The sequence below is a fragment of the Sphaerodactylus townsendi genome, linkage group LG05, assembly GCF_021028975.2.
Source record: "Sphaerodactylus townsendi isolate TG3544 linkage group LG05, MPM_Stown_v2.3, whole genome shotgun sequence".
NCBI classification, from domain to species: domain Eukaryota; kingdom Metazoa; phylum Chordata; class Lepidosauria; order Squamata; family Sphaerodactylidae; genus Sphaerodactylus; species Sphaerodactylus townsendi.
In genome coordinates, this window is record NC_059429.1 from 81,649,054 (window position 1) to 81,663,375 (window position 14,322).

At 41.4% G+C, this 14,322-nt stretch overlaps 1 protein-coding gene across 3 annotated transcripts in view; it reads right to left on the bottom strand.

Moving 5' to 3' along the window:
* Positions 1-14,322, bottom strand: part of GRM4 (glutamate metabotropic receptor 4) — a 388,193-nt gene that overhangs the window by 14,318 nt on the left and 359,553 nt on the right. For all 3 annotated transcript variants that reach the window (XM_048498003.1, XM_048498005.1, XM_048498004.1), the window contains one exon: positions 994-1,240. In XM_048498003.1, coding sequence (XP_048353960.1) covers positions 994-1,240 — 247 coding nt within the window. The remainder of the gene's footprint in view (positions 1-993; positions 1,241-14,322) is intronic.

The window sequence follows — 14,322 nt, forward strand, 5'->3', positions numbered from 1 at the left end:
GTGTCAAGTAGAAATTCAAAGAATAGAATACAAGTCTGGAAAAAAGTGGGATACCTATGACGTTAATCCCAGAAAATACAATAACTATTTAACTGAAAATTAGAAACCCTAAGGAAGATTTTACTGTACTTTGAAGTGCTTGGTGCTAAACAGATTGGTGAATTCTTGCTTCCCCCTATAATGTGTTTCTTGCCTCACTTCAAGAATTGTAGCAAATTTTTTGCCCTATAAATGTTTTTCTGAGGGTACAATTAGATAAGGTGCTGGAGATATGTGGTTAGGTCTCCAGACATTTTAATTTTCTTTAAAAGTAGCCACAAGGAGATTTAGACTGAGGCCATGCAAAAGCGGGAAGGTTAATCCTTTCATCCCATGCTGCTACTTCCATGAAAGCGATCACCCCTCTCCCTTTAAACCGCTAACAGCAACTTGAAAGGAGGAGATTTCTGTTGGGGACAGGGAGGAAGACAGATTTCAACACTCCGCAAGCCAACACTGTAGTTTATAGTTTTATTTATTGCTGCACTGCATGATGTTGAGCAGCATAAAAACAGCAAACAGTTTTAAAAAGAATGGCTTCGTGTGCTATTTCTGGTTTTATTTTCACTACTTTGACCATGTTTTCTATTTTGACTTTACTTAATTGATCACATTCTGCAAATTCAATGTTAAGATTCTGTCCATGAGAATCCTGCCTCAGTATATATAATGTTGCTAGTAATATAAAACTGCCCCCCCCCCCAGATCTAGAAACTCTCCATAGTTTAAATGGGAATATGAGCTCTTTTACGAACAAATGGGAACTAGTGTGGTCATTGTGATCTCCTAAAAGCTTCCTCTACAACAGTTTCAGTCACCTGCTGAGCTGTTATTCCATCTGGGTGGTCAAACAGTATTGTTCAAAGGGCTTTAAAGCTGCATCCTGAATATAGTCATATGGGATATTTTAAAGGTGAGGGAAAATCATAGACATCAGTGGACTCAGAAGCTTACCTTGTGTTTCAAGATTTTCACACAGTTCTGATTTGGCCTCTCCATTGGGGCGGAAGCCTCCTTTCTGAGTAAATTTGTTGGACATGGTGGCTGCTGTCACAACAGCTTTGAGGCTGCGCTTCCGCTTAGGAACATTTTGCTCTGGGTGGAAGAGGATGATGTAGACCTTGGGCATGTAAAGCATGCCCAGGGAGACAGAGGCGCTTAGGCTCACTGAGATGGTCAACGTCGTGGTCTGAATATACATCTGAAAGACAAAAGGAAAGAGAGGCTGCTCAGAAACCACTCTTCAAAAAATGACAACTTTCTTTGTTCTCTGTTTAATAATCATTTGGAGAAAATGAGCATAATTCCAGAGTCTGAGATGGTGAAAACATTGCTGAGTTCATAGTTCAATAAACCTAAATGGAAGAATGAATTAACAGAACATATACATCTAGAAACATTTCAGAAATGTGTGTCCCCATGGCTGACTGGTTTCATTTAATAGTTTTTCTATTGGTTACCAAAGTCCCCTTCACCCACACACTGAAAGCTACAATACAGGGTGTGACATTTTGGACAGCAACAGAATGGAGGAAAATCACCCTTTGCAAGCTAAAATCTTTCCATCCGTGGTAATACTTTGGTGGACTTTGGTAAGCATTCATTACTTCGGCCCATCCCATTCCATTTCAAAGGAAAATGATTTAAAAGACACCTGATATTCAAAATGGTCATTTTGATACAAATAGATAACGTATGCTCATTCTTAACCAGCATTATCTACAACCCCCCATTGCCAGTTCAAATATGAAGGCCACAGCTTTCAACAAGAGGAATGGAGTCTTGGGCTTCAGGTGGCAAATATTTGGATTAAATGGACATTGAATTCTCCAGCTGTGAAATGTTATAGTTTAGAAATCCTTTAACATTTGCATTACCAAAGCCTAAATAGCAGCGCTGTTGTCTGATGAAAGAATACTTCATGAATTTCTTAGTCATATACTGTTTAGGTCATCTACTTGACTTTAAATTTAAATACTATTGCATATTACCAAACCTCAATTACTGAAATATGGAAGAAATTATGACATTGTTTGCAATTTAATAAGCGAACACTGTCTTTCATTGCTAGGAGGAAAGGCCAATGCAAATGTTTCGATTTTCATTCTATGATATTATAGTAACATGCTAGGAAAAAACTTAAAATAAAATTAGTATTCTTACCTTGAAGTGAATAATTTGAACAGAAGTATTAGGTGATTAATCTACTAGTTAAATGTTGCAGTTCATTGAATAGTAATAAAGAATGCTCATTATCCTTGAATGTACTGTGGGCTGTAACACAGTGTAATCCTAAAAATGTTTTTCTGGAAGTAAGTCCCATTTAAATACACTAAAACAAGATGTGAGTAAACTTGCTTAGCATTGCTGTCACACACTATGATAAGAGTTTATTCTGCATGACATTCCATTTGTTCTTTAAAGGCATATCAAGTTGATAACATAAACAAAAGGATAACATAAATAAAAGGGGAGGTTTCCAAATACATACATAATCACTCTGTTCCCTACAGGCTGCATTGAATTTCTGCTTATTCCTTCCACACAGATCTGTATTTGCATAGACATAGACATCTATCATGTGTTTTGCTTTACTAATTCACCCTCACTCCAGGCAGGTGCTTATCTTCACTCTGACAGCATTGGACACAAATATGGGGGCGAGATATGTGTGCAGTCACTGCCTGGGTGTGCATTTCAATCCATCCACCAGTATCCATACCTCATCCCTCCTTGCTGAATAGGTGTGCAGAAGAAGCCAGTTCTCCTTTCAACAGGTAATTCTCATTCACCAGCTCACTTCCTGAGCCGTTGTAATGTTAGTCACATACTACATACGACGTAGCCTTTCTACAGTCAAAACTAATTTCACGCTCACTGTCCAGGACTAACGGTGACAGATGTTTTGCAAAATGAAAGCCCATTAATCTGACTGTAGAATAATCCATTTTTCTTTGGAAAGGGCCTGGCAGGCATCTTGCAAGTAGGGGGATGTGTGAATCAGATAGTACCAGAGAGGGAAGTTCTCTTCATTTTGCCTAATCAAAGTGATGAGGCAGGGCAATACAATCCTTCAACATCCCAGACCACAAGTCATCCTCCTAATGTGGCCATTGGTTTCCCCCTCTTTTTAACTGAGTACAGTCATGCAAAATCACTCACAGGTAGGGTTGCCAACCTCCAAATTGACCTCTAGACTACAGAGATAAGGCCCCTGGAAGGAATGGCAGTTTCTGAGATTGTCTCCTATGTAGAGTTGCCATCCTCCAGGTGGGAGATGGAGATCTCCTGGGATTACACTAATCTTGAGGCAACAGAGACCAGTTCATTTGGAGAAAATGGCCAATTAGGTAAGTATACTCCATTGCATTATGCCCAACTGAAGTCCCTCCTCTCTCCCAAACCCCACTCTCCCCATGCACTGTTCCCAAAATCTCCAGGTATTTCCAAACCTGGTTCTGGCAATACTAATGGCATCCCATCCCTGCTGAGTTCTCTGCCCTCCCCTAACTCCGTCTTCCCCAGGAATGTCAAAACGTGGAATTGGCAACCTTATCTGCAAGGCACCAGAGGTGACTCCAGCCCTTTCCGCACAGGCGCTGAGCGGGGGTACATCGGCATAAATTATGCCGATGCACCCCCCTGGGACTGTTCGTACAGATGGCCCCAGTAGGGGCACAGGTGAGGGCGCAGCCTTTGCACAGGCTGCGCCTTCCCCAACCAGCTTACCTGCTCCTGCTGGCTCCCAACGCATTGTGGAGGCCAGGGGACATGCCCCCCTGACCAGAGCAACGGCTCTGGAGACAGGGGCCAGGGGGCGTGTCCCCTGGCCTCCACAACGCAACAGAAGCCAGAAGGAGCAGATTAGCCAGTTGGGGAAGGTGGGAAGGAAACGCCACCTGCCATCCACTGCCGTTCGAATAGCAGCAGGTGGAAGGCGCCACTTTTGAAAAACCTCACTCATGGAGCGAGGTTCAAAAGTGGCGTGTGTTGCAGCGGTGCCTGTTGTGCAAACACCTCCCCAAGGACGGCATTTTGCCATCCCTGGGGTGCTGTATTCTGCCTGTGTGGAAACAGCCTCAGTTAAATAAAAAAGAAATTGTAAGTTAGGAAAAGAAGTTGCAATGTATATTCAGGGGTATGTGGGATGAGAGAGGCAAGCTTTCATATATAACGAGCTTCACAGTCAGAAACATATGTCTGTCGGTATGTTTATACATATGCAGGGATGGGAGTCAAATTATTTAACAACCGGTTCTAATGGTGAGATTCAAATAATTAAACAACCGGTTGTTTACAAGCATCATTTTAACAACCAGTTCTGCTGAAGTGGTGTGAACCTGCTGAATACCACCACTGCATATATGTAGCACAATATATGCATGCATATGCAGCACAAGCAAGCAGGGGTTATAATGCAAAGTCTGACAGAATAATATCAATCAGACTTCATGGAAAGCTTATCAATATAACCATCATTCAAGTTTACACCCCAATGACAGATGCTGAAGAGGAAGAAACTAAAAGGTTTTGTCTAGGAAGAAATTAATTACACATCTAAACCATATGTGCTAATAGTCATAGGTAACTGGAACCCAAAAGTGGGAATCAAAGTAGAACCAAATATTATCAGAAAATCTGGGCGAAAAGCACAAAATGAAGCAGAAGAGCAACAACAAGTTGTTAGTTAAAAACATCTTTCAGGGAACCAAACAGATGATTGAATACATGGACACCACCAGATGGCCAATACAGAAATCAAATACATTACATAGTTGGAAGCAGAAGATAGAGATGCTCCATTCTCTCTGCTAAAACAAGACCAGGATATGATTGTGATACAGACCCTGAATAGCTGATATTGAAAATTAGAATAAAGCTGAAGAAAAAAACCCAAAACATTCATAGTGCCAAAATACAATCTAAACAACGCTCCTGGGATTAAAAACCATCTGAAGAACAGATTTGCAGTACTAAATTCAAGTGAATGGCAACCAGGAGAATTGTGAGTTGAAATCAGAGTTATTATGAAAGAATAATGTGAAAAGACTATTCCTATAGCCAAAAGAAATGAAAAACTTCAATGGATGACTGGTGAAACTCTTAAAATTGCCAAGGATGTATGAGAAAGAAAAGTAAAAGGTGGCAGAAATAGAAGTCCAGTAACAGAACTGAAGAGAACAAAAAAAAAGATCACGTTTTCTACAAGATCCAAGAAATCAAGGGGAAATGTGATTAGGCATACTAAAAGACCAAGAAATACATTAACTGAACAGGATAGATGAAAGAAAGGATGGAAAATATACTGAAAAACTATACAGAATAGATGAAAGGATGACAGATTCCTTCAAAGAAGAATCTTTTGAAGAAGAACCTACAGTTATAGATAGCAAACTGAAAACTGCTTTAAGAGCAAACAGGAGAAAGAAATCACTAGCAGTAGATGAAATGTCAACACAGCTATTTTAAGCCACAGAAATGAAGCCCATAATAATCTTAAAAAGATTATGCCAAGAAATATTGAAAACAAAACAAAAGCTGACAGACTAAAAACACTCACTCCACATTCCAATTCTGAAAAAGGAGATGTCAAATAATGCAGCAACTATTGGACCATAGCATTAATTTCTTACATGAAAAAATGATGCTCAAAATCTTACAACAAAGGCTGTCAGTATATGTGTAATGCAAAATGCCAGATGTTCAAGCTGGGTTTAAAAAAAGGAAGAGATACTAGAGACTGTATTGCAACTTTATGTGGGTTACTGGAGCATATGAGAGAATTTCACAAGAAAATCAACTTGAGTTTCATGGCTTACAGCAAAGCCATTGATCACACAAAAAGTTGTGGTTGGTTTTAAAAGGAATGGGTGTGCCATTGTTTTGATGTGCAACCTATACTCTGAACAAGAAGCTACTGTTAGGACTGAACCTGTAGAACAGAATGGTTTCCAATTAGCAAATGCATCAGACAAGGATGTATTTTTTCTCCCTATCTCTTTAATCTGCATAACATATAAAGAAAACCGGATTAGACTGAAATGAAGGTGGAGTCAAAACAGGAGAAAGAACTATTAAAACAATTTGATGGTGTGATGTTCAGTGTCACGTTCCATTGCCGGTGGGAGGCAGCAGCCACATGCTGGCAGGATCGTCCCCCCACCAGGGTAAGGATCCCAGGGACAGCAAAAATGCCGACGCGGCAGCACACCTTTCCCAAGATCAAATTCCACTCTTCCCTTGGATGGAGTTCTGAGACTGGGAAAGGCAGCCATTAGGGATCTAGAAAAGATCCTTGTGTAAGGATGTGTTACTAGTGAAAGCTGGACAATGACAAAAAACTCACTGGAAAAAAGCAAATCCCTTTGAAATGGGGTGTTGGAGGAGAATGTTATAGATACCATGGACAGCCAAAAAACAAAGTAGGTTCTAGATCAAATCAAGCCTGACCTCTTTCTGAAACCTAAACTACGGTACTAAACTGAGGCCTTCATACTTTGATCACATTATGAGAATACAAGAGTCACTGGAACAGACAATAATGCTAGGAAAAATTGAAGGTAGCAGGAAAAGATCCAACATGAGTTGGATTAGCTTAATCAAAGAAGCCACAGCCATCAGTTTACTATCTGCCAGTACAGTGTTGCTGCTCATCTTTAGTGTAGCTGAAGTGAACCTAGCATTGAATATGGAACATTGTTAAGGATTCATGGGAGAATTAGGCAGATATCTGGGCCAGACATTTGCACTGGAGATGTACACTGATTGACTGTCAAGGGGATCCTATCTAGGTGATTGAGATACATTCCCAGAATAGTGCAACTGCTTAAAATAACAAATTGCTGTTAGAAAGATATATGTAACCAGCCTGCTCTATGTATCCACTGTCATCTGTGAATTCTTTCCTTGATCTTTACTTTATGGCTTCACATGCTTGTTGACAACTAGGCTTCCCCTGGTACTCCTATATTGTGGGAACTGTGTTATATTCATTATTTTGTAGGGCAGGGATCCAGGTGGCTTTCTCAAGCTATCTGCTGCCAACCTTGGGCTGCCTCAGCTCCAAAATCTGTTTTTCACAAACTCTTGGGAAAATGAGAGGGGGGTTCTCTATGTAGGATAAAGGGGACTGTGGATGCCAGCTTTGTCAGAACTGGTTTTGTCAAGTACGGTGCTTCAATGCCTATTCAATAAACACTATGGATCAATACTTCAGAATCTGTTTATTGGATTAAGGTTTTGAGACCTAACATTGACACAATTGTCTTGCACCTCAAAGTTCAGGGCATTTATTCTGTACCTCTGTACCTATGATTTCGTGATTAAGCAGCAGCAATGAAAACCAAACTCAGGAGGATGGTGAAGCATACAGATTGGGAAGAGAGGGGTCTGTTTTTTCCCTGAAGAATTTTCTTTTCAAATATAACCACTATGAAATATATTCTTTGTAGGAATGGGTGAAACACTTTATAAAGAGAAGGTTTTCACACTCTGCTTTCTAAGAACTGTGCAATATGAAGATATTGTTATCATGCAAGACAATCTACAGCATTAAATAATAATTCCTGCATATTCTGCAGACCTATACAATGTGTTTTCAAACACTGTTTCAAAACAATGTAAGTGTTTAATTTTATCCCCAAGTAAACCACTTCTGCTCTGTATGTTGCTAATACAATACTAAAGTGCTCAGTGTTTCAGTGCTGTTAAGTGTATCCCAATCTGTTTCTATATCCAAATAATAAATCATTCATTTACTGCAAAATATGTGCTCTTCATTTTCAATATTTTCCTACTTCTTAAATGGCAAACACTGAGACATACAAGAAAAAGGGTACAGAAGTTTGCATCTCTCTATCTCAGTCTAGTACTGGGCATATTTGCAGTTGTGTCTGAACAAAATTAAAGCATTTATGCTTTTAAAATTTACAAATATTTGGAACAGTACAATTTTATATACTAATACAATTATTGATGATGTACTTTTGCCCTTAAAATTACATTTGGTAAGTATTACATATGTTGACCAATAGTTCCTTTCTGACCCAGCCCCCCCCCCCCTGTTTTCTAGAGAATTTACATCTCCAAACAGGTTACTGGCAATGTTGTTCAGATTAGCTAGTGGGCCGTTCATGATTGCTAGTGTTGTTATTGCTGGTCTCACAGAATCAGTTTGACTGCATGGTTGAGCACATAATCACATCACAACATTTTCTATGTATTGGTCCTTTGTATTTAGTAGTCCAGAATACATGGTGTGCTTCATTTTTCTCATGTTGATTTAAATGTATTCTGCCACTCTCAAAAGCAGCGGGATTCGGAGATGGTAAGCTGACTCAGAAACCATAAATCCCATAGCCTTGGGGAAGTCTCCTAAACTTACAAGTGGAAGACTGTGAATCTGAATCATATTCCTATTGTGCTTTTACTGGATGCAAAGGAGAGTGAGACTCCTGTTCCTGTTCATGTACAGAACAAGGAAGTTTTCCTCACCCTTGCATTGCAAACTTTCATTCAAAGGTACAGGAGCCCCCACCCCAGCCCCAGCTAGATTGCTCTGTCCATGGATCACAGGATTCATAGGCAGAGCAAGCTCTTCCAGACTCCCCCCATCCCCAGCAAGATTGCTCTGTTCATGGATCACAGGGTCCATGGGCAGAGCCAGCTATTCCAGCCCCCATCCCATCCTCAGCAAGTTTGCTCTGCCCATGGATCACAGAATCCATGACAGAGCAAGCTCTCCCGGCCCCTCCTCCCCCCAATCCCCTTTGAAATGACCTGGTGCAAAAAAATGTTGTTTGGTCATGGTGGGGGAGGGCGGTCACCTATGGGAGGGGAGAGGGGGCACAAAACTCAGATTTTGCCCCAGGCTCCATTTTTCCTAACTACGCCTCTGGTGTGGGGGGATCACATTTTCCTTCTTTTGTGGTTGTCAGAAACTGATGTTTTCAGGAACAAGATATTAGGCAGTGTGGGGTTGTAAAACACAACTCCTTCCTCTCCAGTTCAGAGCTTGGGTTTGCTTGGGTGGCAGAGGAAAAATTATATATTGCTTTCTTTCTAGCAAATGGTTTGGCTTTCTTTTGAGCGATCTGGAGCTATTTTCTCTGTCAATAGTCTTCTGCAAGACATCCACTTATAGTACATGGGTTTTGTTATGTAGAGTTAGCAATACTCTGTATTGCCTCAGCTAACATATAATTCTCTATAAAGTTTGCATCTACCTGATACATTACTAAAGGGCTAGGGATGTTGTTTTTTTTACCGTCTGCCTCTAACTACTAGTAAACCTTTACTGTCCAACTGGACAAGCCTGAACATACCTTGCCTTGGGAGTCAGTTGACTTTAGATTGCCTTTGTTAGGGTAATTCTATAATGGAAAACGCAGTTTAGTCCCTAGAGCTACCAATTTCAAGGTGGGGACTGGAGTTCTCCCAGAATTGTAACTGAACTTCAGATTACAGAGATTAGAGCCCCTGGAAGAAATGGCAGCTTTGCAGGACAGACTCTAAACTATACCATAGAAATGGAAGTCCTAGAGTGGCTGTGGAGGATGGATGCTGTATGACCTGGGTCTCCTGTGGTGTATCAGACGAAGAGGTTTTTTCCCAAAAGAAAAACAGTGCTCAACTGGGGGAAAATGGATCAGAAGGTACAGTAGGGGAAATTCAACATGGAATAAATAAAGAGCTAGTACAGGAATACATTAATACTTTAAATGAATTCAAATCTCCAGGGCCTGATGAACTACATCCCAGGGTATTAAAAGAACTGGCAGAAGCAATCTCAGAACCACTTGCTATAATCTTTGAGAACTCCTAGAGAACAGGAGAAGTCCCAGTTGTCCCCAACTTCAAAAAGGGGAAAAAAGAGGACCCTAACAACTACCGCTCAGTCAGCCTGACATCTATACCAGGAGAGATTCTAGAGCAGACCATTAAGGAGACAGTCTGTAAGCACTTGGAAGGGAATAATGTGATCACTGAAAATCAATAAAGGTTTCTCAAAAGACGAATCTTATCCTTTTTTTTGATAGATTGACACACTTGGTAGATGAAGGGAATGGTGTGGATGCAGTATACTTTGATTTTTGTAAAGCCTTTGACAAGGTGCTCCATTATATTCTTGTGAGCAAGCTGGAAAGATGTGGACTAGACAATGCAACTGTTAGATGGATTTGTAATTGCAGAACATAAAGAGTGCTCACCAATGGCTCATTTTCATCCTGGAGAGAAGTGAGTAGTGGAGTGCCACAGAATTCTGTCCTGGGCCCAGTGCTATTCAATGTTTTTATCAATGACTTGGATAATGAAATGGAGGGCATGTTAATCAAATTTGCAGATGATATTAAATTAGGAGGGGTAGCTAATACCCAGGAGGGCAGGGGTAGGGATCTGGTCATATTAGAGAGCTGGGCCAAAACTATTGAAATGAATTTAAACAGAGATAAATGTAAGATTCTACACTTAGGCAGAAAAAATGAAATGCACAGATATGAAATGAGTAATACCTGGCTTGACAACACTAAGAACATAAGAACATAAGAACAAGCCAGCTGGATCAGACCAAAGTCCATCTAGTCCAGCTCTCTGCTACTCGCAGTGGCCCACCAGGTGCCTTTGGGAGCTCACATGTAGGATGTGAACGCAATGGCCTTCTGCGGCTGTTGCTCCCGATCCACACCCTGGTCTGTTAAAGGCATTTGCAATCTCAGATCAAAGAGGATCAAGATTGGTAGCCATAAATCGACTTCTCCTCCATAAAATCTGTCCAAGCCCTTTTTAAAGCTATCCAGGTTAGTGGCCATCACCACCTCCTGTGGCAGCATATTCCAAACACCAATCACCGTTGCATGAAGAGTGTTTCCTTTTATTGAGTCCTAATTCTTCCCCAGCATTTTCAATGAATGCCCCCTGGTTCCTAGTATTGTGAGAAGAGAGAAAAATTTCTCTCTGTCAGCATTTTCTACCCATGCATAATTTTAGTAGACTTCAATCATTATCCCCCCTCAGCGCCCCTCCTCTCCCAAACTAAAAAAAAAGGAGTCCCAAAGCGCTGCGCCCCTCTCCCTCATAGCCAGGAAGGTGCTCCAGTCCCTCAATCATCCTTGTTGCCCTTCTCTGCACTTTTTCTATCTCCTCAATATCCTTTTTGAGATCACGGCCGACCAGAACTGGACACAGTACTATAGAGTGCGGTCGCACCACTGCTTTATATAAGGGCATGACAATCTTTGCAGTTTTATTATCAATTCCTTTCTTAATTATCCCCAACATAAGAGTTTGCCTTTTTCACAGCTGCCATGCATTGAGTTGACATTCCCATGGAACTATCAACTAAAGAGCAGCCTAAATCCCTTTCCTGGTCTGTGACTGATAGCACTGACCCCTGTAGCGATGTTATGTGAAGTTTGGATTTTTTGCCCCTATGTGCATCACTTTACATTTTTTGCTACATTGAACTGCATTTTGCCATTTCTGGAGCCCCACTTTCACCTAATTTATCAAGGTCCGCTTGGAGCGCTTGGCAATCCTTTGTGGTTCTCACCACCCTACATAATTTGGTATCATCTGCAAACTTGGCCACCACGCTACCCACCCTAGCTTCCAGGTCATTTTATGAATAGGTTTGAAAGGGAAACACTGGTCCCAAAAGCGGATCCTTGGGGGACACCACTCCCGACATCTCTCCATTGTGAGAACTTCCCATTTACACCCACTCTTTGTTTCCTGTTTCTCCAAACAGTTTTGAAATCCATAGGAGGACTTCCCTCTTATTCCCCTCATTGCTGAGGATTTTTCTCAACAGTCTCCTGGTGAGGAACTTTGTCAAAAGCCTTTTGGAAATCCAAGTAGACAATGTCCTTGGGTTCACCCTGTCCACATGCTACTTACCATTTTACACCCTCAAAAGGAACTCTAGTAAGTTTGTAAAGACAGGATTTGCCTCTGCACCAAAAGCCATGCTGACTCTCTTTCTCAGCAGGTCTTGCTTTTCTACATGTTTTATAATTTTATCTTTAATGATAAGATTCTACTAATTTACCAGGAACAGATGTCAAACTGACTGGCCTGTAATTTCGGATCCCCCCTAGATCCTTTCTTAAAGATTGGTGTGACATTGGCCATCTTCCAGTCTTTCCAGGGATGGAGCCTGATTTCAGGGATAAGTTGCATATTAAAGTGAGAAAGATCAGCTTTAAATTTCATGCTTGAGCTCTTTAAGAACTCTTGGAGTGTTGGTACAATCTGGAGCCCAGGGGATTTGGTAACATTTAGTTTATCAATGGCTGCCAGAGACTTCTTCCTTATTGTCTACCACTATCTTCCGCTAGTTCCTCGGATTACGCCTCTAGAAGCTTTGGATTTCAGGTGCAGAATGTTCCTCACCTCACTCTTGGGTGAAGACAGATTGTGCAAAGAATTCATTCAGCTTCTCTGCCAATCTCCCTGCCATCTTTTAGCACACCCTTTGTTCCCTTTGTCATCCTAGGGCCTACCACTTCCCTTGCTGGCTTCCTGCTTTTGATGTACTTGAAGAACTTGTTTGCTGCTGGTCTTGATGTTACGCAGCCATCGCGTTCCTCATAATCCTTTTTTTATCCCTTACAGCTAACTTGCTTCTCTTTTTGCCACCATTTGTGATTTCCCCTCTCATTATTCCTTCCATCAGCCAAACTGGACTTTTACATTTTTCTAAAAGACATTTTCTTTTTTCTGATAATTTCCTCAACCTCTCTTGTTAACCATGGTGGCTTTCTTTTGGACTGGGTGCTGCCTTTTCTATCCTGTGGAACACATTCCAGCTGAGCTTTTATTACTGTGTTTTTAAATAACCTCCAAGCATCCTGCACAGTTTTGACTCTCTTGATTTTCCCTTTCAGCTTCCTGTGCACTATCCCCCTCATCTTTGAGAGATTTCCCTTTCTGAAGGCGAATGTAACTACATTAGTAGTTGCCACTTGTTCGCATGCTGAGATACTGAATCTGACAGCATTGTGGTCGCTGTTCCCTATCGGCTCAACAACACGCTGTTCCCTATCGGCTCAACAACACTACATGTGAAAGGGATCTGGGAGTCTTAGTAGACCACAAATTGAACATGAATCAGCAGTGTGATATGGCAGTCAAGAAAGCCAATACAATTCTGGGCTGTATCAATAGGAGTACAGTGTCTAGATCGAGGGATGTAATTGTAGCACTCTACTCTGATTTGGTCAGACCTCACTGGTCTGTTCAGTTCTGGTCACCGCAATTTAAGAAGGATATTGACAAGCTGGAATGTGTCCAGAGGAGGGCAACCAAAATGGTAGAGTCTGGAATCCATGCCCTATGAAGAGAGACTTAGGGAGCTGGGGATGTTTAGTTTGGAGAAGCAAAAGTTAAGAGGGGATATGATAGCTATGTTTAAATATTTGAAGGGATGCCATGTAGAAGAGGGAGCAAGCTTGTTTTCTGCTGCCTTAGAAACTAGGACATGGAGTAATGGATTCAAGATGCAGGAAAAGATTCCACCTAAACATTAGGAAGCACTTTCTGACTGTCAGGGCTGTTCGACAGTGGAATTCACTTTCTTGGGGAGTGGTAGAGTCTCCTTCTTCGGAGGCTTTTAAACAGAGGCTGGATGAACACATGTTGAAAGTGCTTTGATTGTGTGTTCCTGCATTGGGGGGGGGGAGAGAAAACTAAATGGGGAAACAATGTTATAGAACAGAAAAGTGAGTTCAGAGATATCCAGTCTGAATATATACCCGAAAAATGCCTTATCAGTATTTCTGAGTGTGTTCGGGTATTCAGAGTAGTATTCAGGATTCTCGGGAATACTGGATCAAGTATATTTCTGAAAGTAGTCATGAATATCCAGGGCCATAGTTTTAAGGATCCCAGGTCTGCTTTCCCCCCTGTAACAAGTTTCTCAATGGGAAGGTGGCTTGTAGCTGTGGATGGTACAAGTCTCTCTTGGCCTATGGATGGAGATTTGTGGGTAGCACAAGTCTTTCCCAGGCTATGGAAGGCAGCTCTTGGTTGATGTAAGTCTCACCTGGCCCAGGGACAGTGGTTTGGAGGTGATGAGAGGCAGAATGCTATCCCTGTGGTAACCAGATGTTAGGCACTTGGAGACACAGGAAGGAAGAAAAGACTTAGAAAGGCAATACAGGGAAGAAAAACTGGCAGCCCTTGTCTTCTCTGTGAGCAATTCCTACAAATGCCAGGTGGTGACAATGGTTGAATCAAGAGAAGTAAAGAAGGTCCTTCCAGGTGTTGGGTACTTGCCAGACAGAG